General features: G+C 42.7%; 1 protein-coding gene across 3 annotated transcripts in view; it reads right to left on the bottom strand.

Annotated features, from left to right (window-relative positions):
- The window catches only part of ZNF608 (zinc finger protein 608), a 124,535-nt gene extending 98,014 nt beyond the window's left edge, over positions 1 to 26,521 (bottom strand). The window contains exons 1-2 of one of the 3 annotated variants that reach the window (XM_028749388.2): positions 26,171 to 26,521; positions 21,977 to 23,015 (exon numbers count right to left, since the gene is read on the bottom strand). In XM_028749388.2, the coding sequence (XP_028605221.2) occupies positions 21,977 to 22,855 (879 nt within the window). In that variant the 5' untranslated portion in view covers positions 22,856 to 23,015; positions 26,171 to 26,521. Of the gene's footprint in view, positions 1 to 21,976; positions 23,016 to 23,822; positions 25,280 to 26,170 lie in introns of those variants that run through there. The other 2 variants (XM_028749389.2, XM_028749387.2) reach the window with 2 other exon arrangements.
- Positions 26,522 to 26,732: the final 211 nt, after the last annotated feature.

Here is a 26,732-nt window from a genome sequence, read left to right as displayed (position 1 = left end):
ACTGAATGCAGTTCTCTCAGTCATATCTCAGCAATAACAGCATACAGCTATGAAACTATTATTTTCAGCGGAGGCGGAGAAGGAAAGTATAAAAATGCAAAGCAGCCATTTATGCTGCATATATAAAAAGCTCGCATAACTTGATCTGTTAGAGTAATAATCAGTCAAATTATTAATTTAAGGCCCTTTCTGCATCCTTTATTCATGGTGAGTAGTATTTACTCATGCAGGTTTATTCTAGAACCATTTCCACAGCTACCATTCAGGGTTATAAAGAGATAGAAAACCAAGGGAAATGACCAGTATACATTTCTCAAGGTTATGTTGCCAGAGAGGGTTAAAAAAAAAAGGACATTGCTAGTAACAGATAGTCCAAACAGGCCATCTGTGACTAGATGATGCATGATGCCAGCTACAGGCACATGACTTCTACAAAGTACTTAGCCCCAGCTGCTTGTTTCAAAGCAGTCAGCATGGAAGGAGGCAAGTAAATTCTATTTTGCAGGGGAGGAGCATGAATATTATAAGGTTTACGAAGCACGCTGCCTTCAGGAACTGAGACTGCAGGCCACAAAGTTTACAATGCGTGCCACCTTCCTTTGACAAAATATAATCAGGAAAAATGAGCTGCATCCCTTTAACTGAGAAATAAAAGATGGAGGAGACACAACACAGACTGTGGAGAATATTAGGCCCCAGCCAGATATTGAGCCTGACCCAACAAGTTGAAATCTTGGTAGCCAACAATGTTCAAAATCAGCCAGGCACCCAGCGCATTTTGAGACTGGCATGGATCAAATTGCGACCATGTAGAGACTGACATCTCCATTTGGCTGCCCCCTCCAGCTTTCTCAAGCAGGTAAACAGAAGACCGTATTTACTGAATTTATCTTCCACCTTTTCCTCCAAAGGAGTGCATGGTTCACGACCCTACGGGATAGGTTAAGAGGCTGTGACTGGACCAAGGTCACCCTGTGAGCTTCATGACTGAGTGGGGACATGAACCCTGGTCTACCAGGTCCTAGTTCATCACTCTGAACCACTTCACTACCCTGGCTTCCTAGAGTCCTTCTGCTATGGGGCAACTATATAAATTAAGTAAATAAATATGGGGAAAGTAAAATGTCACTTAGAGAAGGATCTGAAATATTTTCCTTGAAGCTTGAATTTGTTTTGTTCTGCATTGTCTTCCCTGATGTTTTGATGTGTTGTAAAACTGCCTCGATGTTTTTTCTTTAAAATATAAAGCGGTATAGACATGAAACTGACAACAACAACAGGCCCCACTGCAGGGAAAATGGCGCCCAAGCACACTGTTGTGACGACTGTAACTTAGGTTTAAGGTGCTCTTTAGTGATTAGCTTATACATCCAAGTTTCTAACACTGGTAGTCAGTACAGCGGTACAGTGGTTTTAGAACAGCTTAGTTTACGAACAACTTGGAAACAGAACGCTGCAAACCTGGAAGTAGGTGATCTGGTTTGTGAACTTTGCCTTGGAAGCGGAACATGTTGAGTGTGTTCTGTTTGTAAATTGAGTCTTCCGCTGCAAACCAGAGGCTTTCGGTTGAGTCTGTCGGCTATTGAGTCCTGAGCACCCACACAACCCAGAGCTGATATTTGGAGCTTTGGTTTTTGCGTTTTTGTTTGTCTAGCTTCTTCGGGGGTTTTGACTGTGACTTGTTCTTCCTTTTATGGAACTGGCTTGTGACTTCGTTTTTGTGACTGTGTGGAACCCAGTTCAGCTACTGATTAATTGTCTGACTGCAGAAATGGATAAAAGCCCCCCATCCAAACAATGACTATCATCAGTGCACGTTTTAGGGGTTGTTTTTAAAAGTCTGGAACGGATTAATCCATTTTGCATTACTTTCTATGGGAAAGCATGCCTTGGTTTTAGAACGCTTTGGTTTTGGAACAGACTTCCGGAACGAATTAAGTTTGGGAACCAAGGTACCACTGTAGTTCCTGACTATAAGTGGTTTTCACAAAGGAAGATTAATGTGGACAATGTCAAGGGACACAGAGGTGGCACAAGATCGAAGCAATTGTCATCCAAAGGCAAATGTGTTCCAAACGCCTTCAGGGCCAATTCAACCCTGGCAGTCTAAAGGGACACTGGGATACAGAGCTCAATTATGTTGGGCAGACAGCTTGAGTTGCCCAGCTGAATAAAGAAATCCCTTTACATGGAAGCATTATGCACAGCCCCCCATGCTGGCTGACGTCGGTGGGAGCTGGTAGTCCGAAACATCTGGAGAACTCCAGGTTGTTGGTGAAGACTGATACAGAGGGCCGTTGCCGAGTTTATACAAAGCAGTCTCAGTAGAATACTGAATTGAAAAAACCAGACTGGCAGGAGACCACACAAAGAAGATGGAGGCTTTCTGAGCCAGAGAACAACAGGAGCAGTATACCCGCTTAACATACACCATGCTGAATAGGGTGCTTCATGCAGATTTCAACGAAGAGGGAGACGCATGCAAGCCTGCATACATTGGATATGGTCGGCTCTCCTTAAAAGAACAGTCTTGTTATTCCAGATCTGCGCTGCAAGCCTATCCCTGTTTCCATGCATGGCTAGTAGCACTGCTCAATTGGAAAGATGGGCCATTGCTTTACATTAGAATACCACCACGATTTGAGTTTTCTCCTTCGTAATTTAGAAGGTATCTATGGCTGATACTGCACTTTCCGAAAATATGAATCACATTCCTCGTCCAAGTGTATGTCAAGTAACTGTAATTAAGGGCAAGGAGTAGCCATTCGTCAATATATTCTATGGGAGCTTTTCTGCGTGTGCATTTTAAAAAGAACAAAACGTCCCGAAGGACTAGCCTTGGAATGCTCCCACCAGAGGAAGGATGCCAAACCTGGATTACTTTTTGCTCCTTCCATCAAAGAGATCAACTTGTTTCTCTCTCTTATCTTAAAAGGAAAGAAATAGAACACATAAACCTCATAGACGTACAAGTAATGTTGTTAAGAGACTACCATAAAGCTACTGGATTTGATTGCATTATCCATGTATCGTGGCAAGCTGAATGTCAACAAACATCTAACATCAAAGACAAAACTTAAAAACCCAAACTTTCCTGTCGAAACATTGTTGCTTTAAATATGAGTCACCCGTGCAAATCAGCCAAGAAGGTGATATAAAATCCAAAAGAGCTATATTTTGAAAGGAGGTTATAAATAGGTTGTGTGTGCGCACGTTTTACTTTTCCTACAAACTGAGGTTAAGGAAAAAGCAAATTTATTAAATTCTTAGGGATGAGGCATGGCATTTCCTCCTCATGATACAGTGGTACCTCAGGTTACATACACTTCAGGTTACATACGCTTCAGGTTACAGACTCCGCTAACCCAGAAATAGTGCTTCAGGTTAAGAACTTTGCTTCAGGATGAGAACAGAAATCATGCTCCAGCGGCACGGTGGCAACAGGAGGCCCCATTGGCTAAAGTGGTGCTTCAGGTTAAGAACAGTTTCAGGTTGAGAACGGACCTCTGGAACGAATTAAGTACTTAACCCGAGGTACCACTGTACAGCTGTGTAATGTAGCTGGAGAAAACAGAAGTGGTTTCTAAGAAGTGACTAAGAATAGGGTTCTTTTAAAAGAAAGAGAGATGAAATCAATAACTAATATGAGGATGTACAAATGCAAAATGTACCATGAACTGCTAGTGACACCAGATGTTCTAAGAAAACCACCTAGGGGGAAACTCGTCTTTTAAAAACCCATGTGTTTACTTTAATCAAAGGGACAAAAGAAGGCCAGTTGAAGAGCTTAGTCTTCTGTTGCTAACAGAAGCGTAAAAATACAGTCAGATTCTTCAAGAAAACTACTAGCATATACTTTTTAATAGTCTATTGCGACATGATAAAAACCAGAATCAAGCTGACTGGTATAAAATTGACTGGCAACCAAAGACCATGCTATTATTTGAAGCTGTCATGGGAAGGCAATAAAATTGCTACCAGGTCTCCTCAAGTTACCCTTCAATAAAAAGAAGCCATCGGGGAAATAAGAGGGAAAAGAAAAACATCAAAACCTTTAAAGTTCTTTTTAAGTAAAATTATACTTTGTGGCACAATGCCATCTGCTTCCTGCTTAACAAGAGCCAATTCTACAACTTAAATATCAGCTTTCTCAAACTACCAAGCAAAACAAAATAAATAGATTCTCCTTTAAAATATATATACATTACTTTAAGCTGAATTCATATGGAATAGGCTTAAGCATCCCTGTGGACCATTTCCTTCATGTTACTAGCTGACAATGAAGATTCCCAGGAGGCAGGAATACATAGTTGGCAGGGATCTTTAAAGCAAACACCATTCATACGGAGAACAAAACAGGGGGAATAGATGCTAAAAAACCAGGATGAGTATTTTCAGTACCTGCAATCCTCCCCAATGCACCCAGTAAAATGATTTGCAAAGCATTATCCTTAGAAACAGAAGACTTGGTTCAAGTGATCCTTTATTCATTGCTACTGCCAATCTACTAGTGAAAATTAGAGGCACCTTTTATTTTATTTTAATCGCATCCTTCCTTGTAGGAACTCAGAATTACATATGTGGTTGTGCTCCTGTTTATCTACAACTACAGAGACTGGCTATAGGTCACCCAGTGAGTGGGATTTGAATTCAGATCTCCCCAGCCCTAGCGCTGCACAACAACTACTACGCCATACCAATGCTTAAATGCTTAAACGGTTTAAATGCTGGAAATGTGAGATTATTATTATAATTATAATTATTATTATTATTATTTATTTATACCCTGCCCTCCCCAGCCAAGGCCGGGCTCAGAGCGGGTTACAAGCAATAATAAAAACAAGTTGAATGATTACAACTTAAAAACAAAATTAAAATACAACATTAAAATATTGAAACATTAAAATATTAAAATGTAGCCTCGTCGCAGGAAGAGAAGGAAAGGAAAAAAGAAAGAGAGGGAGGGAATCAAATTGGCTCCAAGCCAAAAGCCAGGCGGAACAACTCTGTCTTACAGGCCCTGCGGAAAGAAATCAGATCCTGCAGGGCCCTGGTCTCATGAGGCAGAGCGTTCCACCAGGCAGGAGCCAGAGTTGAAAAGGCCCTGGCTCTGGTTGAAGCTAATCTAACTTCATTAGGGCCCGGGACCACTAGGGTGTTGCTGTTTATGGACCTTGAGGCTCTCCGTGGGGCACACCGGGAGAGGGGGTCCCGTAGGTACGAGGGTCCTAGGCCGTGAAAGGCTTTAAAGGTCAAAACCAGCACCTTAAATCTGACCCTGTACTCCACCGGGAGCCAGAGCAGCTGGGAAAGCACTGGGTGAATATGCTCCCATGGCAGAGACCCCATGAGGAGCCTCGTTGCAGCATTCTGCACCCGCTGGAGTTTCTGTGTCAGCTTCAAGGGCAGCCCCGCGTAGAGCGAATCACAGTAGTCAAGCCTGGAGATGACCGTCGCATGGATCACTGTGGCCAGGTCGGGGCGGGAAAGGTAAGATGATTATATACAAGGACACATATTCAACCAAGAGGAGCCAATCAGGTGTGGCCAACAGATTATATCAGAGATAGAGGCTCCCATCCAGCCTGATAGCTCAGTTGGTAAAGCATGAAACTCTTGATCTCAGAATTGTGGGTTCCAGCCCCACATAGGACGAAAGATTCCTGCATTGCAGGGGGCTGGACCAAATGACCCTTGTGGTCTCTTCCAACGCTAAAATCTTATGATTCCTGAGCAGTGACCAGGCTGGCTAAAGGGATCTTTGAGTCCACACCATCTGAAGCACATCATATTACCTACTCCTGGATTAAATCCATCTCACATTTATTTAGAAGGCTCAACGTGGAATCCCAGAACCATGTATTTCCTGTCTACAGGGCTTCTCTCTCAAGCCATCTCTCAGCCAGCTGCGTGTCAAAATAGGTTGCAAGACGTGTCTAACGTCATATGCATACCGCAAGCTGACATGAGCTCCGCATGCCTGATTTCTGAGGCTTGCCAAACGCTCCGTCTGAATGCCACTTGGACCACTGCCAAAACTCATCTCCATGTGGAGTTCATCATGAGATGGGAGGCTTCTAGTTATGGGAATCAACCAAGAGGCACCAGAATTATGGGTATGGTATGAACAGCCTTTGTTCCTAAGTCAGCTTTTATGCTTCACGACAACACACAATTTCACTCTTCCATTGACAAACCTATTTTGAGTAAAACTCAATATAGGTTTGGATTCAGGAGAGAAGCGCTAACTCCCACCTCCTGAATAGCCTTTCAACTCAAAATTACAAACCAAATGTCTTTCAAGTCACTAGGAATAGATTTACAACCCTGCATTCAAATCTAAAGTGCTTTCTTCCAAGCCCAGCAATTAGGAAAAACAAGTCAGCAAAAGAAAAAGGAGCTGATTTAAACTGGCTTTCCTATATGTTTAAGTAGCAATTCATGGCTTTGCAGAACTACTGGTTTTCCATTAGTTATATTAAAGGATGCATCTAATTCAAAATAATAACGGTTTATGATTGGCATCTGTTTTAAACTAACACTGGGCAAATAATGGACAGGAGCATAAACCTAAATAAAATATAAATTTATGCAATGAGCGCTCATTTCAATCAAGGGAATCGGTTTCAATCACCAAGAGAGAGAGAAAACCAGTTTCAATCACTGATTTAAAATCAAGGTTTCCATTTAGAAATTCACATAAGAATCCATCATACAATATTCTCATTATATGCCATTACAAAATGTATTAGTTTGCAACAAAGCAGAGTTTTTATACAACCAGAGAAGTTAATCTGCAATTTTTGCTCATGCGTTCAATGTATTTATATACTTATTATTATTATTATTAATTTTATTAGTTATACCCCGCTCATCTGGCTATATAAGCCATATAACCTCCGTAAGTTGTTTACATTTAAAATACTACTAATAGTAATATTGCACCATAATAGAAAGCAACAACAGAAAAACTTTTGAAAAGCTGGATATACACATATTTCTAGAAACCTAAAGTCAACAAGTTTCCTCAATGACTAAATTCCAAAAACAGATGTCTAGAAAAGACCCTATTCCACCTTGCCTAACTTAGATGGCACAGAGTCCCATAGAATTACCTCTGAGGAGGATCCTATTATTACCCAGGGAGATGTGTATAGTCAGAGGTAGTCCCTGATGCTGCGAAGCCTTTTAGGACTCCAAAAGTTAAAAGCAGAATCTTGAAATGGGCCTTGAAACAGAAAGTACATAAATTTCAGACTGGCAAGATGCATTTGGTCCCAGTTAGTAACCTTGCTGTCATTTTCTGTGCTAAATGTAGCTTCCAGACCATCTTCAAGTTTATTTCCACACGCAACACAGCGTGTTCTCCTTCATGGAGAGCACGTGTTGCGGTGGGGGCCGTCAGGACACTCCAAAGTTGTGGGGCGGGCTAACTGCTTGTTGGCCACTGATGCGATTGGGGCTTCCCTTGTTGTTGGGAAGAAGTTAATGTTGCCATTTGTTGATTGACTGCCAGAAATGCTAAAACTCCTTGCATGAGGCGAGGGCTTCCTCTTTTCGCCCATGCATCGGATTGCCCATCCCCCCATCCCTATATTTAGGGTTGTTTGCTTTGACCTTGCTATGCCTGTCATGGGGTCGTCTGCTCTTGGGGCAGGGGCCCAGTAGGAATTTTGTCCATCTGGCTGATTGGCTGGGGCCATTTGGTTTTTGCCTACTGCGTAGCAAATCATCACAACTTGTAAGGTTCGCGGTTAGGCATTGGTTTATGGTTTGGTTGGTTGAGGGGCATGGATTGGCTGTGCCTGCCCCTCTAATGCTGCTGCTGCGAGGGATTCCGTTAAAGGAATCGGGGGCTAACTATTGCTTGTCCACTCTGTCAAGGGGGCTCGGGCCATAGCAATGAGCTCCTGGTTGCATTTGGGGTGAGGGCAGGTTCCCTGCTCCGCGTAACCCCCAAGTGTAATTCCCCATTCTGACTTTCGCATCGTGCGGAATGTCAGTCTGTCCCCCATGGTGGGGGCAGATAGTCGCAACCAATGCCTAAGCAACCACTCACATTTTTGTATTTCAATAAAGTTGTGGCCAAAATTATGCCAAAAACCTTAAACAAAAAATTCTGTGTGATGTGTGAGTTATTGGGGTGGCCCTGGGGACCTCGACACGCAAAGCACAAAATTCCAAACATGGAGCTACTAGAAAGATTATCTTTCTGTCTAGGACAGGGATGTCCAAGCGGTTGATCACAAACTACTGGTCAATTGTGGGGTGTCTGTGGTCGGTCATGAGATCCTGTTCCTCGCCCGCCCCGCCCCCCGAAAAGCTTAACAACTTGGTCAATCCAATGGGTAGATCACTGCCAGTATTTTTATAGTGGGAGTAGATCGCAGTCTCTTGTAAGTTGGACATGCCAGGTCTAGGAGATACCACAGCTAACACAACAACATAAGTGACTGCAAGATGCTTCATGTCACCATGAGCTCCATAGGTTGGGCCGAATCTAATATTGTCCCTAGGACATGAACAGGATTCTTAAGGGGACAGAGCAGCCTCAAGCAAAATAAGGATAAACATCATCTTCTAAATCACACAAATCACCTGCCAACAGAAGCTCAGGCTGATCAGGATTGAGTTCACTGGCCTTTATCCTGTTTATCCCAGGCATCAGTTCAACGCTCCAACAGTAACACGCCTGAACATGATTAAAAGAAGCAAAGTTGGGTGTCACACTCCTGCTACCACAACCCAAACCCTCAAATGTCTTCACTTAAGTCTTTTCAGGTCTAAGTTTAACATTATGAGGAGTTCTGTATACAGTGGTACCTTGGTTTGCATACGTTTTGGATTACAAACACGTCAAACCCGGAAGTGCGTGTCCCAGTTTGCAACCTTTTTTTTTGGATTACAACCCTTTTTTGGGGGGGGATTACAATTTTTGGGGGGAGGCCCCATTGGAGAAAGCGCGCCTTGGGTTACAACCTGTTTTGGTTTACCAACAGACCTCCAGAACAGATTATGGCTGTAAACCAAGGTACCACTGTATATTGGAAAAATATTGCACCTTACAGAAACGATAGAATTATTATTGGCTCTCCCTATGCAAGTATCTAAGATCATTCATATTTAAAAACCAGGTTCCATAACTTTCCATAAACTGGGGCTGGTAGTTTCTGAACAAACTAAGTCCTATTCAGGCACACTACTGGTGTGTAAACCTTGCATGCAAGCAGGGATGAGTGCGCTAAGCTCCACCTCCACATTGAAGGTGACCCGGAAACTACAATTAATCCAGAATGTGGCAGCGAGACTGGAGACTGGGAGTGGCCTCCGAGACCATATAACACTGGTCCTGAAAGACCTTCATTGGCTCCCAGTACGTTTCTGAGCACAATTCAAAGTGTTGGTGCGGACCTTTAAAGCCCTGAATGGCCTTGGCCCAATATACCTGAAGAAGTGTCTCCACCCCATCGTTCAGCCCGGACACTGAGGTCCAGCTCCAAGGGCCTTCTGGCGGTTCCCTCTCTACGAGAATTGTGGTTACAAGGAACCAGGCAGAGGGCCTTCTCGGTGGTGGCGCCTGCCCTATGAAACGCCCTCCCAGCAGATGTCAAGGAAATAAACAACTATCTGACATTTAGAAGACATCTGAAGGCAGCCCTATTTGGGGAAGTTTTTTATGACTGATATTTTAATGTATTTTTAATCTTATTTTGTAAGCCGTACAGAGTGGCTGGGGAAACCCAGCCAGGTGGGTGGGAAATAAATAAATAAAAGATGTCCCAGAGGCACCAAACTGGTCATTGTGGGGAACAGAATACCAAACTAAATGAACTTTTCATCTAATGCAAAAAGGCTCTTTTCATCCTCTTATTTTGCCCTTGCACCAGAGTTTGGGAATGTCCCAATATTTGCCTGACAAAAGCTCCCAAGATAATAACTAGAGGTCACTATTGTTTCAACTCTACGTAAACTTATCTGAAAGCCTCTCCAGTCCAAATCCAATGCTCTGAGCCTGACACAACACCGCATGTAAACAAACAAGTTAAAGATTACACTTGTATGCTCTCATTACTGATTTTATGACCCATGTATTAAACACAATGAGATAAAGTTGACTTTGCAAGTTGTAAATCAATGTCTTTTAATGGTTGCATCAACTAATTGGTTTGCACTTTCATTTAGAAAACAAGTGAAGTGGAAATGGAAAACTTCTCCACTTGAAGTTTCCAGTTGCTGATTTCAGTTGCCTTGACTGAAGATCCACTGTGCAGGAGATCTACAGAGTAATGCCAAACCATAGTTTAGGGCTTTGGGGGTGACCTGTCCTCGCCTGCTTTTCCCTCTCACTTCTGGAGTTAACAGCAAACCATAATTTGTCAATACGTTCAAAGTGGACAAACCATATTGTTTTAGGCCAAATTATAGTTTGTCCGTTTTTAATGCAATTATTTGCACCTACCTGAAAGTGATATGGAGAAGGAAATAGTATGAGAACCAAGGGCTCATTCATTGTATCAAAAATGACACAATGTGATGCATTATAAACATGGTCCAACATTTACAGATAAAGCTGGCCAAACGACTTAAATATTAAAAATTATCTAGAATCAAGGACAAGCTTGCAGTGAAACCACTTTTGTGTTAAACTCTAAAGTAGTCAAGATGATAGGATCATCTCTCCAAACTGAATAAGTTGGCAACAAAATGTCGGATGAGTCACTATAAGGATGTTCAAATGTAGACACTGAGGCACAAAATCCCAGCTACATTTACACTGAAGGAACTTTGGGCTTTGTTACCAGTGTTAGAAACTCAAGATATAAAAGCTAGGTGCCAAATGGCTCCTTAAACCAAGGTTGCAGTAGCCAAAACAGGATGTCTAGTTGCCATTTGGGGGCCCTATGGCTCGAAAATCTTATTTTTCAAATGATGGACCGACTGTGATTGATTCTCAGTTAAAACATCTGGCTAGTTCAGATGACAACCTTGAGCTGGGTTAAGAACTTTCAGAACTTAAAAGAAGAAAAGTCACTTTATCTGGGAACAGTCCATATATAAATATTGGCCTACTCCGAGCTCTTTTTCTCAATGGTGACTACTCCTGCTGAACCAAAGCAATTTGGTTGCAGAAATTCATTCCGATTGGGCAGATAAAATGTAAGTGTTAGAATTCTACAGGATGGGGTATTAGTGTGTGAAAACTGGTAAGATCCATGGATCCCCAGGCATGCAACTCCAGATGGTGGCAACGTCAGGCGTCATCCTGGCGCCCAGACACCTTCACTTCGTTGCAAGTGGTCGATAGTCAGGTGCAAAATGCGCCTTGCGAATTTCAAACGCTGTTTGTGGGCCAACAGCAAACCTTGTGTTAAGTCTGGTAAACAATCCTTGCTTGCTAGGGAGGAACAAACCATGATCCTGGTTCAGATATCACACTAAGCTGGTTTGCTTAAGCAACTGTGGTGGAGCAAATCGGGTTTGTGTGCACTAGCACACAGCTGGTGCACAGTGTGGTTTATTAAACCTTGGCATATTGTTGCGTGCGAAAGCTGCCAGTATTCCTCTGAATCTGAAATGTTGAGATGTACTGCTGTTTTTTTACAATGGCTTTAGCTGGTTGCTCTTGGGAACAGAATGCTCTACTAGATGGTTCACTGGCTGCAGGGCTGTGTTTTCCTTCTTTCACCAAATTGGTTTTCGGCACAAGTTCCAAGGGCACAGAGCATCTTCTTTGCAATGGGAACAGCAGATCCCATCTTGAGGCAAACTAAATCTATTGGGAAGGTTGTCATCAAACCCTGACTTAACATTCTCATCATTACTGCCAATGTTACTTCATGATCTTTTCAAAAAGATTTTATTTATAAATTTCAGAAGTTTACAAATTAAATACACAATATATATTTCCAATTAATATTCATTTATCGTTTGACTTCCCCTTAATCCCTCCGCAGTTTCCCCATATTTTCTAATATTGCTGCATATTATAATTAATCTATACCCTATCCTTCCTGCTTGTTTGACTGCTGTTCTTCATTCAAACTCTACTTGCGTTTTTACATGTTTACAATAGCTCTTTAGATAGTCCAAGAAAGGTTTCCAATCCTCCTTAAAAATGGCCTCTTCTTGATATCCAATTTTCATGGTTAAATTTTCCAATTTGGCACATTCTGTCAATTTTAACTGCCAATCTTCTTTTGTTGGTACCACCTCATATTGCCATTTCTGCACATATAGTATTACTCTTGCTGACATCGTGGCATAGAAGAGTAAGTTCATCTGCCTTTTGGGAACATCCATCCCAGTTATCCCTAAAAGAAATGATTCTAAGAGTTACTTTAATTTTTTTCTTTACCTCATTTTCTTTACCATCTCCCAACAATCCTTAGCCACTCTACAAGTCCACCCCACATATGGTAAAATGTACCTTCAACTTCTTCACATTCCCAACAGATACTCAGATTTATACATTTTTCCCAATTTGCTTCATGTCAAATACCCTCTATGGATCATTTCCATAAAAATTTTCTTCCAGGGCATAACACGCTGCGAATTTCAAATTCGGTTTCCACAGTTTCCCCCACAACTTAATCTCGATAATATGTCCCACCATCCCTAGCCCAATGGATCATAGCAGAATATTACAACATGATCAATCTTACATCTTGATTTATTCTTTTAAAAGAGAAGGAAATCTTGATCAGCTGGCTTGATCACATGCAGCATGAACAGGAGTGCATTAGAAAGCAAAACATGCAGATGCTAGCGGAATTATTCATCTGGGGTTTTCCAAAGAGGCGCCAAAGGGTTTCCCTCATCCTCCACACTCTTTCACTGCATATTTGTGTGCAACCAGGATCCTGAACAATGTCTGTGAATAGGGAATCAGGGAATTAGTCAATGGACTAATTTGTGGTGGAGCACATCCTTTGTATGTAAAAGGTCCCAACTTCAACCCATTACATCTTCAGACAGACCTGAGAAAGACTTTTGTCCGCAAATACCTGTCAGTGTGTAGAAAATACTGAGTTTGATGATCTGACTTGGTATAACACAACTTCCCAGAAGATTTGATTCCAATTAAAAAGCTGTAAGCTCAATGAGTTCATAGCATGAGCTATGAACCGGGTGTTCCTATTTCAGCTGAGTCTTTAATCACTGGTCTCAGTCCCACATCAATGATTAAACCAAACCATGGTTAATAAACCATGGTGTAATTTGAGCGTCAGTCCCTGACCCAAAAACTTAACCATAGTTTAGGGAAGGGTTTCCCAAACTTGGGCCTACAGTTGTTTTTACTACAATTCCCATCATCCCTGATCACTCGCCTGCTAGCTAGGGACGATAGGAGACGTAGTCCAAAAACAGCTGGAGACCCAAGCTTGGGACACCCTGGTTTAGGGTCATGTGTGAACCAAGCCACTGGGTGGTTAAAGACAAACTGCAATTTATTAGCCTCAGACCTCCACCGGAAATTTAATAACATTGCCCTCTATTGCAGTTATAAGGATTATTGAGATTGATAAATATGAAGTGCTTTGAACACTTAAGAAACTGCTCTATAAATGTATAACTTGCCATTCTGTATGCACTGTCACACTGCTTAAAGAATGATATAAGACTTTTATTGCTGCTTATACGTCAGAATTTGTGCATGAGTCTGTTGGCATGCCTCATCAGGGTCCATTATTTAGTAGCTTTGGCAGTGTGCTGGTCTCGCAAGCTGACGCTTTGCTGTAGCCTACATATTCTCTTTCCAGAGAAATGGATTGGTCGGAAGCAAATTCTGGTACTGAGCCCCTTTTGCCTGACACAGATATTGTGTCCATACTGAAAGCTTCGTCACCTGAATGCAGTGCACCTGGGTTTAATGGTGATGTTGAAATGCTCCACAAAAGTGGTGCAATACAGTGGTACCTTAGTTCTCAAACTTAATCCGTTCCGGAAGTCCGTTCCAAAACCAAAGTGTTCTAAAACCAAGGCATGCTTTCCCATAGAAAGTAATGCAAAATGGATTAATCCGTTCCAGACTTTTAAAAACAACCCCTAAAACAGCAATTGAACATGAATTTTAAAATCTAACGAGACCATTGATCCATAAAATGAAAGCAATCATCAATGTACTGTACTATAAAATAAATAAGACAGTAGTGTGATAAAAAAAAATATTTTTTTCCTTACATGCACTTCTAATCATTGTTTGCATGGGGGGCTTTTATCCATTTCTGCAGTCACACAATCAACCAATCAGTAGCTGAACTGGGCTCCACAGAGTCACAAAAACATATCACAAAAACGAAGTCACAAGCCACAGTCACAAGTCAGTCCCATAAAACAAAAGAACAAGTCACAGTCGAAAAAGCCACAAAAATGCAACAAGATAGCAAAGACAAAAGGTCCAAATATCATCTCAGTGTTGCATCAGTACTTGGGACTGAACAGCCGACAGTCAACAAAAATTCTCTGATTAACAGCAGAAACTCAATTTACAAACGGAACACACTCAACAGGAAGGCAAAGTTCCAGGGCAATGTTCACAAACCGGAACACCTACCATACCTTTCCGTCTATAAGACGCTCCCCATGTATAAGACACCCTCTATTTTGGGGGGCTCAAATTTAAGAAAATGGGGGGAGATCGCACAGAGTTATTGAGCTTTTTTGCGGAGGATTGCCCAAAGTTGTTGAGCTTTGGGGGTGGGGATTATCCGGGTTGTTGAGGTTTTTTTAGAGGGGATTGCCGAAAATCACTCACCCGCTAGCCTACAAAAAAACACCTCTCGTCTGTCCCATCACCAGCAAAAGCTGCCAATCGCCCACCCAACTGCCGCAGCATCAGCCAATCAACACCAGCCACTGACGCTGCAACCAATAACGCGCCCAATAGCCACTGACTATGCGGAACCAAACAATCAAACGTCCGCCCTATGCCCTATCCATGTAAAAGACGACCCCCACTTTTTAGCATAATTTTAAAAGAAAAAAACTTTGCACGGAAAAGTACGGTACTTCGGGGTTTGCAGCGTTCTATTTCCAACTTGTTCGTAAACTAAGCTGTTCTAAAACCAAGGTACCACTGTATATAGAAAGGACAGAGAACCTCAAATTTCTTATTTCAGTGAAATAGCTTCTACTGAAGGTTGCAGGTTCGATCACTGCAATCGACAAGGTACATATTCCTGCATTGCAGAGGTTGGGCCAGATAATCCTTAGGGGCATAGCTGTCAACTTTTCCCTTTTCTTGCGAGGAATCCTATTCGGAATAAGGGAATTTTCCTTAAAAAAGGGGGAAACGTTGACAGCCATGCTTAGGGGTCTCTTCCAACTCTACAATTCTATGAAAGAGACTGGACCCTCCCAACAGCAGTTTCTAATGAGGAGATTACAAAGCAGGATAATAAAAATCCATTGCTGTTTCTACTGTTAAGGGGATCCTTCAAGAATCTTTTGCTTTTACTGTTACTAAAGTGCTTGCTTATGTTAAACAAAATTAAAAAAAAAAAATAAGTGTAAACGTTTCAAGTGGAGTTTTAAGTCGGGAATTCTAAGCAATATTTATTATTTCAAATACAGATTCAAGAGTGGGAATTAATCTAGATTAATTTTAAACAGAGTATCAGAGTTTGAACCTATATAATATTTATGATTTCTGGGTCGTACCACCATAGCCCATAAAAGTTTCCAGGGTCTTATCTTCAAGAAATTCAAGTACCCTAACCCTTAACCCGCCGAAGAATTGATGCTTTTGAATTATGGTGCTGGAGGAGACTCTTGAGAGTCCCATGGACTGCAAGAAGATCAAACCTATCCATTCTGAAGGAAATCAGCCCTGAGTGCTCACTGGAAGGACAGATCCTGAAGCTGAGGCTCCAATACTTTGGCCACCTCATGAGAAGAGAAGACTCCCTGGAAAAGACCCTGATGTTGGGAAAGATGGAGGGCACAAGGAGAAGGGGACGAGAGAGGATGAGATGGTTGGACAGTGTCTTCGAAGCTACAAACATGAGTCTGACCAAACTGCAGAGGCAGTGGAAGACAGGAGTGCCTGGTGTGCTCTGGTCCATGGGGTCACGAAGAGTCGGACACGACTAAACGACTAAACAACAACAACAACAACCCTTAACCCCTTCAGAATACAATGTAACTTCCACACATTTTTGTGTGTGTGTTTTGTTTTCAATGTGGCAACAACTTGGTTCTCACCCAGTTGAGGCTTTTAGACTAGATTATAACAATCCAGCTGGCTCATCACATTTTCCAATGCAATGTTATAATGCCTCATTCCCATTTGCTAAAAACCTATTGCTTCATCTCCAACACAGTATGTTCATTTCATTCTTCTTATTATTTTTTAAAGGATGCTCCTGTAAATATCAGGATGTAATTGTTGATATTTAAACAGTGTTCCTCTTTTTCTAACAAAAGGTTCACAAGTTTTTTTTGCAGGCAGAGATATATACTGGAAGATGGGTTTGGGGGCTGAAGTGATTGTTGGAAAAAGTAGCTTTCCAATTATCACAGACCTGCCAGGAAAAGCAGAAATGCATTATGTGTTAATGATCACAACCAGGGGTCCACGCTTAACTCTTTTGTCAGAACTACAGCAGATCCTCCCCGCAGCTTCGCCATTAACATGTCTGTTTCCTGTCAGCCTACTCAAGAGATAATGCCATTTATCTCAAGGCAACACAAGACCAGTCATTAGCTTCAATAACAGACCTCAAACAAAGGCAGGAAGATGTTTTTTTTTCTTCCAAGGTGCACAGTCTGCAGCCAAGAATCCTATTGCCTAACAGTTCAGAAATTCAGCTTTTGTCTTTCAAATGATTTTCTGCACCTAATGCAACAATTCCAGTTAACTTTCTTAAAGAGTCTGTTTCCTGGAAATTTCAGTGAGCAGCTTTTATCATGTATACCATTAGGTAATTGGTAATAACCTACTAAAATTATCCTTTGGGAATGTTTTTCCCTCCTGCCCTCCCCCTGTTTCCCTTTTTTCCCTCTCTTTTGCCTGGGGGGGGGGGGAGGAATGGGCAGAATAATTCAAGCACTTGCTAAATAATGAGATATTTGAAAAGCTGGCCCTTGTTGGGAGCTGATTCCCTGTTCTCAGTTCTTCAGCGACAAACTAAAACTAAGCTTTTCTTAAAAGTATAGAGGTTTGGAATATACGTATGGGCACACATCGTCCCTGGCTTTCTTGTATTCTAGAAATCCACTGCCTTTCTACAAAGTTACAGGTGAATGTTTTAAATATATAAAAAAGTGGGGGGAGGGGAATGTTAGCAAATCTCACGTTTGTTCAACTCATGTTTTTTTAGATTGCAAACTGGGAACAGATGGTACATTGTGTGTTACTTGAAATCTGGTTATTGAACACCTCTGTGGTTACACAAGAGTTTTGCTTAGCACTTTTAAAACGCGTTTTCATTTATTGGGCTATAAACTGCTTCTTCGCTCAAAAAAGTATTTATATACTCCTAATTAAAGCACGCAAAGCAAACTGAAGCTAAACACATCCTAAAATTCCTTTCATTTCTTTTACTGGGCATTCATGAAGTTGTTGGTTTTTTAAAATATATATATATATATATGGTAAGATTAAGTAATGTCCTGTGTAAAATTTACATGCCCCCCCCTCAAGTGGTTCACAACAACCACATTCCTTTAGATGCTTTGCTTTATTCATGTCTCAGGGCCCATTGTTTCAGTGTTACTTTAACCTTGCAGAGGAATTCAATACAGAATGAATCTGGCCTGAGAGGTCACTGGGTTCATACAGAAAGCTTTCCTCAGCCAAAGGCCACCACCTCTTCACCTAGACCCAGAAAAACGTCGTCACACTACTAGACAGCGCTATAGAGCATTAAGAACCCGGAGCAGGGCTGATTATGAAGCGCCCAAGAGTTATCAATGTTTTCGACAGCTAAATCCCTTATGTAGCTTTCAAAACAGTTTGCTGTCCAGCAACAATGGACTTTGTTCCTTAATTACAACCAGTGACCTTTCTGCCCTTTGCTTCTCCCGGCAGTGAATAAATGGCCCCTAAACAGCAGCATTAGCCGGCATATTAAAACACACACATCTTCATAAACTCATAGGCTAGGGTTTGCACATCACGTTAAAGCTGCTGGTGTGCACAGAGTTTTGCTCCTGGCTGCGATGCGCTTGGAGGTACCAACCCAACCAAGACGGCCAAGAACATTGTGTTGCCCTAACCTGGGCTTTTGGGTTTGCCCCCCCCCCCAAAAAAAAAAACAAATTTCAAGCAGTAAGAAGAGAGGAAACTTTGTCTACCACTTGTGATCGCCTGGAGCAGAAAACTTGTGGTTCATTGCTCTAGGAGTGAGAGAGGACAACTTTGGAGAACTGTACATTAGCTGGTTCAGATTATACTATGGTTTAACGTTGACTGTGGTTTAATATGACGTGCGAACCAGGCCGTTGAGTCAAAACATATTCTTAAGAAAAACGTGTCAAGTGTCCCATGACGGTACAGAAAATGCGAAAAGCTGGCCACAATAATCAGCCGCTAGCAATTGCATGTTAATAGGCTAAGGATGTGTGTTTTTATACACACACTGTACCAGTTTTGGTAAACGTGCACAATTAACAATTATTGCACACACAGCATATAAATCAAATGGGAAGTTCTTGAAGACTACTTAAAATTTTCACAGGGTAACAGCAGCAGAAATTGATAAACCATAAAAGAAAGGGGCACTCATGCTGATTGGCAATTTCTGTAACTTCCTACAAATTTGGCAATGATGAAAGGGGTCAGATTTTAACATTCCAAGCCTGACATGAGTATTTGGCCTACCTGTCACAACTAGACACTCAAACCTTTCCCATTGTTCTACTTATTTACACATGTCGGTGGTGTGTTAACCACCCAATGGGCTGAACAAATATGTAACCTGAGACGTTTTTTAAATTCCAAGATACTCACATCTTCTACCTACACAGCAAGGGAGTGGCATCTCTTAAGAGGAGAGAGGAAGACACTCATTGGATTCAGTTAGGCGTGATTTTGCGTGACTTTCTGCAGTACAGAAACAGAAGAAGCAAACCCCCCAAATAGACTCTTTAAGCAAAACGTTAAAATTAAATAGCAATTGTGCCTCTTGGGAATCTGCTCTCGGCTTTCCACGTTGTGGCTGTTGCTTTTTAGAGAGCTAAGCGCCGTCAGAGATGAGAAGACAAAGGTTTTGAATATTCAGTTATTAATAAATTTGAGAACCTATTTAAAGGGAGATGCCAGTTTAAGTGTGGAAATTGATTCAGCCACCCACTGCTGGAAAATCCATGCCAAGTCCTAAAGGGATGCTATTTGTGTGCTGGTCACGTATCTACTACATCTTTGGACAGAGGAAAGATTCGATTTTAATTTCCCAAATATATCTTCTTCTTTTTCCTCGGCAAGGACTATTCTTGGTTATCTTTTTTTTAAAAAGAGAGAGATAGAGAAAGGGGAAGAGAAGGAAACAGCACCACAAAGTGCCACATCCTTTTGCAGCAAGGTTTCACATCCAGACACATAATATTTGATTGAAAGGAATTTCTCCCCGAAGTAAAAAAAAAAAAACCTGAAGGATGCTTTTAGACAGTAAGCCAACACACCAGTGTGGCAGACAATGGGGCAGCACCGCAGGGCTCTAACAAGTGAAGTCATTAAAGTCAGTTTGAGCCAACAGCAGTGGGTGTTACTGGTAATTCAAACTCCACCGATTCTATAAAGGCAAGTGCTGAAATAAGAAGTGCTCCTTTGGCAAAAGGAGAGAGAGGGGGGGAAACAGCTCCTCCAGACAGGTTTGTTCCTAGTTTACACATTACCTCATTTACATTACACTGGCTGAAATGTACTTTGCTTGTATATGAATTCATTCCTCATATAATTTCCTGTGTGACTGGAATGAAAAGGAACACGCACACAAGGGGGGGGGGGGCGGGTGGGAAGGAGGGAGGGAGGGAGGAAAACCACACCACTGTCTAATCTCCTGTTGCCATGACAGCAGCCTTTGAGATACTGAAATGTTCAGATTGCCAGCTAAACAAAATTGTTGAATGTGAACATTTGGCTGAAAGATTAAAAGGCTAAGGAGGTTAGGAAAGGGCAGCACCTCCCACATTCCAGCCATCCACTGAATCCAATCAAATGGCTCTGACTCTTTAACCACAAGCATTGTGAAGACTGGATTAGGGCAATTTATCTAGATAGTTAAGGCAGATTAGAGAACTGCAATTTGAAGGCTATTGGCAACAAAAGCAAGTGCCTACTGTACTGAGTTAATAAAAAAACAACAAAAAAACACAACAACACTGGAGGCTGAGATTTTAGGGCAGCTTTCAGAGCACAGCAGAAGCATTTCACTAAGCCAGAACACAGACTGCACTTTATACCTTAGGAAATCAACCAGTCTGGGTCTCTCTCTCCCCCCAAACTCCCCACACATCTGCAGCTAGGAAAGAATTACACAGAGACCATTCAGAGCCATGTTTGCAAGCGAAGAAGGACACAACCAGAACTCAACACTCTAAATGAGAGAGAGAGAGAGAGAGAGAGAGAGAGAGAGAGAGAAAAGGCTGTGCAGATTACGTTGCAGGCAAATGGGATCTTGTCCAAGCTGTAATTTACAAAAAAAAAAAAAAAAATCAAACAGCGAGATCATTTTGAGCATGTCTTAGAGATGCAGGGGGGAATTAACAAGCACAGGATTCTCTAGAGAATTATGCGCCGCACAAGAGTCACAGACCTGGCCCAACACAGCCAGTGCTTCTGAACACCTGTACACAACTTTCCTGCACTCAACGCAGAAAGTTCTCCAGCTCTGAAACTTGAAATGGGAACAATGTCTGAATGATTGTGTGCAATCATGTCGCCAGCTATTACCCAGCAGGGCTCTTTCTGGAGTGGGGAGCAGGGGTGGGGGGGCTGGTGGGGAGGGGTTGTCTTTGTTTAAGCAACCTGTAGAATTAATTTGACTCTTAATTATAAGCCAACAATAGCTCCCTAGATGACAAAGGAACCTTCTGTCCTCTGGATGCAGAACAATCCTTGCTTACACCAAACGCTGCCCCAGTGAGCAATAACAATAGCCCAGAGAAACCAGTCCCCTCCACCTCCCTTCACAATGCAAAGCCATTTATCCTTCGCAGAGAACATCCTTCAGACTTCAGTGGGGAGGGAGAAAAACACACACACATTTTTCAACGACTCAACTAACAGGCAGCTCACATGAAGGAACTCCTTGAGAATGCAGATAAGAGAAGGAGACTGCTGGGCAGAGGACAACATGTTTTCCTATATTTGGAAAAGAGGGTTTTGCACACACAGATCTGGGTACAGAGCGGACCCCCTCCCCCACTGCCCTCCTTCCAAACAGGTTATCCGCACACCGCATGACTGCTGACAAAGCACTCCTTATGGCAGTTTCTGAATTATGTAGGGCTTCCTGGCTTTGGTAGGAGCAGCAGTGACTCTCCACCTTATTATTCCACCCCCCAAAAAAACCAAAAATACAATAACTCTTTGGGATTATCCTTCAAACCCATGGCATTAGAAGATTCCAATATCTGCTCTACATCCTTTGTTGCTGTTGTGGGGGTAGGAATTTCTCGACACCTGGGCAGGAGGGACACCACCACTTCCTCCCCCCCCCCCCTTTGAGTGTAGGCAATGAAGAACCCACAACAGATAAGCAATTTCAAACAGCAAGATTAACAAACGCCGAAGCCAAAACAAATTAAGAACCACAATGCATTGGTGTTTCCCTCCCGGAACAACAACAACAACAAAAATACCCAAACAAACTGCAAACAGGTAAGATTTACTCCAGGGTGCCAAGGGGTGACTGGGGGAAACCGAGAAAGGGAGTTTGAAATGTTATATGCAAACAGAGCAAGAAGCTGAGCAGGAGTTGTGGGAAGTTTCATCAAACAACAAGGAAGGGGGCAGGAAAGCACATGGTCTTACCTTTTCTGTTTTCAGCTTCTTGATTCTCCTGTGGCTTTCCTCCTCCTCCTCTTCTTTCTTTACCAAGAGAGAGTTCCCCATTAACCCTGAATCTGGGGCGCTTTTGCTCACATCCCCCACGGCGGAGGCGGCGCAGTTGAAAGGGCTGTTGCTCCCAACGCCACCTCCCTTGGTCCCAAAGCCATACAAGTGCCCAGGGGGAGGTTGGCTCCCGTTGTTGTTGTGTCCCTGCTGCAGGTCAAGTTGCTTGTCCTTCCTGGATTTCCCTCCATCCTTATCCCGCTTGGAGCCTCTGCTGCCCTGGGCTTTACCTGCCTTCTCCTCTTTATTATTTTTCCCACAGGAAGCAATAGCGCTGCCGCTGCCGCTGCCGTTGTTGTTGTTGCTGCTGCTGGTGTTGTTATTGCCATTTGAGTTGGCGCTCACACTTTGACCCAGCGCTGAATTCATGCCAGCCGCCTCGCCTGAGCGCCCTTGGGCTTCCTGCCTCTTGCCAGCGCTGCTGATTTCAGGAATCCCATACAAGGCAGAAGAAGGCAGAGATTTACTAGCATCCTTCGAAGTTTTACTCCTTTTCACTTTTGATTTGCTCGTTTCTTTGTGTGAAGAATTCCCCTGCGGGGCGGGGGGCTGGACGGAAGCAAATTTTAGGCCATCAGCTAAGGCGGAGGTAGCGTTCACCCCACTGGAAGCGAGACCCCCACAATCCTTGGAACTCGAGGAATTATTCATCTCAAATTTCTGTCTGTCCTTCTCCAAATCAGCATCCAAATCGATGATTAAATTCCCAACCCCAATTTCCCAGTCATCACCACTGTCATAAGCATCAACCGTGTTTGGATCCACACCTTTGCCAGCAGCGGAAGTGTTCAATGACATCCTGAATATGAGACCTCTGGAGTAAAAATCAGACGAACTTTCCTTTGGAGATGAGGGGACATTCGTTTATCTCCGTGGGCCTTTTTAAAATGTAATTCTTCTCGCCTTCCTTCCCCAGGTATATTTGGGTAGATACCCTGAAGTCCAGGTTCACCTTTTCCTGCGAGGAAGGGGAAAAGTCGAATATTTCTTGGCTGGGTGTTACCAGAATATAATAAAATTAAAAATATAGAGGCAAGGGAGACAGAAAAGACACTCCATATATTAATTTTAAAGAGGTCTGATAAACAGAAGCCTTTGATAATGAGCATCTTCCCTAGAGTTGCATCCCATCATCCAAGATCACTCTTTAAAATGGCATGTACCAAAAACAAAAACCACAGCAAAAAACAAAACAAAACCCTTTTAAAGTTGACAGATTTAAATCCACAAAAAAATACCAAGCAGTGAATGTGATTCTGGATCACTTAGGCACAAAGAGAGGGAGAGCAGCTTCCCTCCCAAAACGCATTCCAAAAATTTTGTTATTTTAAACCAGCCCCCTTCAAGTTTTGTGACTTTTCTCTAGATTATCTTGTTTCTGTGAGGGAGGCGGGGACGGAGGAGGTTACTGACACACACAAAAAGAGCCAATGAAAGTGCATATTCATTTTAGCCTTTTTTTTGTTTACCTGAGGGAAGGTGAATGCACCATTTCTCTTTAAAATGCAAAGGAGATAACATTTCTAAAAGTGGTCCTAATGTCGTCTTAGGTCACCTACGGCTCCATCTGTTAAATATAGTATTACTGACTGTACAGGAAACTGATTAAGACATACACTTTAAATGATCTACTTCCAAGGCGGCCTCTAACCGCAAATGAGTGTGTGTTTGACACAGCTTAGCTAAAATTATTTTCAAAGGAATCTGCCCCTTTCCAATGGCTGAGTGTCCAAATATTTACATACATATTACGTACATTGCTTACCTTCAATCTGTTATCATTTTTTTTTTATTAAAAAAAAATTAAGCCAGCAAATCAAAATTCTCTCCTCACTGGTCTCAGCAAAAAAGTCAGCTCCCCCATTTCATTTTCCTTAAAAGAGCAAGTGATCACGTAGAAGAAACCAAAGTAACATTTCTGCCAGAGTAATCGTCGAGGAACATATTTCCACTTTGGCAATGAGGGGGGAAACAGAGGTCCCCCCCCCGCACACACACACACACACACACAAAACTACCACCACCTTTTCTTTGGAGATTTGGTGTGGTTTTTTCCTCCTTAAAATATTTGGTTGCTCACAACTTCACCGGCTTGCAAGGTAGCATTTCACATTCACAACATCAGAAGCCCTCAAGCACCCCCCCAGGAAAAAAGAAAAATCCTTTTCTCCCCTCCCTTGCTGGAGCAAAGCACCAAGATGATGTGATTGTAGCAAAAAACAAAAATTAAAAAAGGTTGCAAAATTGTTTTCCTCCAACTTCACATCCCGTCGTCAGTTCCAGATTCTGCAGCCATCCTGATCAGTAAGTAATGATCCCATGAAAGAAAACCTACAGGCGTCCGGGTCGTTACAAGGCAGAATGTGCTAACATCGGGGAAAATTAGTGAGAGAGAGGGAGGGGGGCAGAGAGAGGACTGAAAATCTGGGCTGGATTCCGCCTGTTAGTCGGGAAGTGGCATTTCCCCCCCCCCCCTCCTCCCGTCCTGACAGATCTGACTTCTTGAACTAACTTGAGGGGGAAAGAGGGAGGGAGAAAGAGAGAGAGAGAGAGAGAGAGAGAGAGAGAGAAGGAAGGGGGGAGGGAAAGAGAGGAAAAGGGAGGGAATAAAAAGCAGAGCCTGATAAACCAGTTATCAGAAGATTTGGTGGGAGTGCAGATGGAAAGGGATCCTTTGCAAAAAAAAAGGAAGCAAAATATTCCCACCATTTAAAGTTTAAAGGGGGTGGGGAATCGGATTGCAATTGCTTTTCAGGGTTTGGGTGTTTGCAGGCGTGAGTAAGTCATGTGGGTAATTCAGTAATTAAGAGTCCAGAGATATAAAAATGGGCGACCTTGTTTTCAGGACAGAGGGGTGGTTCCCCCCCCCCTCTCTCTCTTTCAGAATCGTTCCAGCAAACCCTGGTTCATCGTTTTCATTTATTCCCCTCCTCCTCCTCCTCGCCTTGGCTGGGTATTTTTTAATTAGCTGGCGCTTGGAAAGCTAAAAGCTGTAATGAATTGCGGAGAGATTGGAAAAGCGGAGCGTTGCATGTATGTTCGGGGAGGGGGAAGGGTGGAAAAAAGAGAGAGAGAGAGGCAGGCGAGAAAGAAAGAAGGAAGGAAGGAAGGAACGCAGCAGGCAAGAAGGAGGAGGAGGGCGCGGGAGAAGCGGGGGATGGGCGAGGGAGAAGGAGCCACCAACCACCTAAAAGGAGCGATTTTGTTACAGTTCAAGCTTTTCACATCACGTGAGGATCAAGGGCTCAATTGGTCGTCGTGAGAACAAAAAAAAGGGGGGGGGGTTGACAACCGTATCAAGAAAATACTGATCTGGTCTTTAAAAAGGAAAGAAATGCGGTGGGGGGTTTGGAAATAAGGTCGATTTTTCTCTCCCTTTCCCTCGAGGGCTGGCACAGCTTCCAGGTACGAAGCCCAAAAATGCAGGCAAGGACTGGGAGGGTCCTTTGCCCGGCGATCTATTTTTATTTCATTGTAATAAAATGCCAGCGCAACGAACCACTTCGCGGATCTCTATCGGGCCGTGGCAGTTTTGGGGGTTGCGTTTTTATTTATTTTTGTTTTTTTTTACACGGGAGGAGGTGGGAAGAAGAGGCTGTTTCTTTTGACTCGCTCACTGCGCCAAAAGCACACGGGCCGCCCCGGTTTTAAGCATTGCAAACATTTGTTCCAATGTGACAGAAGGACATTTCCTTCCCCCCCCTCCAAAAAAATGAGAGCTTGTTTTGTATTTTAACACAAGATCTCCCCGATCTTTTTTTCTTTGGAGGGGGGAAGGTGTGAATGACAGGTAAGGTCCACAATTATGTCCATTTCTATTCTCCCTATTTGGTCAGTAACACCCACCCCCTCCAAGAAAAAAGGTAATATATTTAACGCGACCCCTCCCTTCCAGTGCACATTAAGGGTGATTTGTGCGAGGCTTTCAGCCCTCTCCTAAATATTCCTCACTGTGATCGTGGATTTTTATTTCTAAGCCCGAATACACCAGGTTGCACACATTTCTTAACACTCACTCCCCTTTCCTATGGATAGATATAAATATATATCAGTATATGTTTATATATATCCCCTCTAAAGTGCTATCGAGAGACACCACGCAGCCGTACTTACGGTCTGTATTGAATCGAGTTGACCTTTTCCTTCTACAACTGCTTTGAGTGTGTTTTGGTTGCAGCCGATTTTTATGTTGGGAGGAAAAAAACATTTAAAAAAAAGAAGAGAGAGGCTAGATTTCTTCAACAAGATTTATGGGTTTTGGTTTTTTGTTGTTGTTGTTGTGTTTTGTTGGAAGAAAACAGCACCAGATGTCATGGACCTTTAAAATAAAAAGATATTTTTTTTTAGAAATAAAAAAAATAAAATAAAAATCCCTGCAAAACACACAGCCTCTCGCCATGCACACATGAGAGAGCGCACTGCACAAACCAGCTCAGCTGCAAACAGCGAGCAGCAGAAATCAGAACTGCAGGGAGAGTGTGAAGCAAGCATAGACTCTGTACCTGAAAAGGGACTTTTCTTTGTTCCCAATGCCCTTTCCCATCCGTCCAATCAGAGGCCAGCTTTTATGAAACCGGGCTCTCTGATTGGACAGCTGCTCCTCTCGGCTCCCGGAGGGGGGGTGAGAAATGCACGCGCGCGCTCACACACACACACACACACACACATAGAAAAA

Source organism: Podarcis muralis, chromosome 11 (assembly GCF_964188315.1).
Source record: "Podarcis muralis chromosome 11, rPodMur119.hap1.1, whole genome shotgun sequence".
NCBI lineage: Eukaryota > Metazoa > Chordata > Lepidosauria > Squamata > Lacertidae > Podarcis > Podarcis muralis.
The sequence above is the reverse complement of the archived record's forward strand: the minus strand, read 5'-3'. Positions and strand labels throughout refer to the sequence as shown.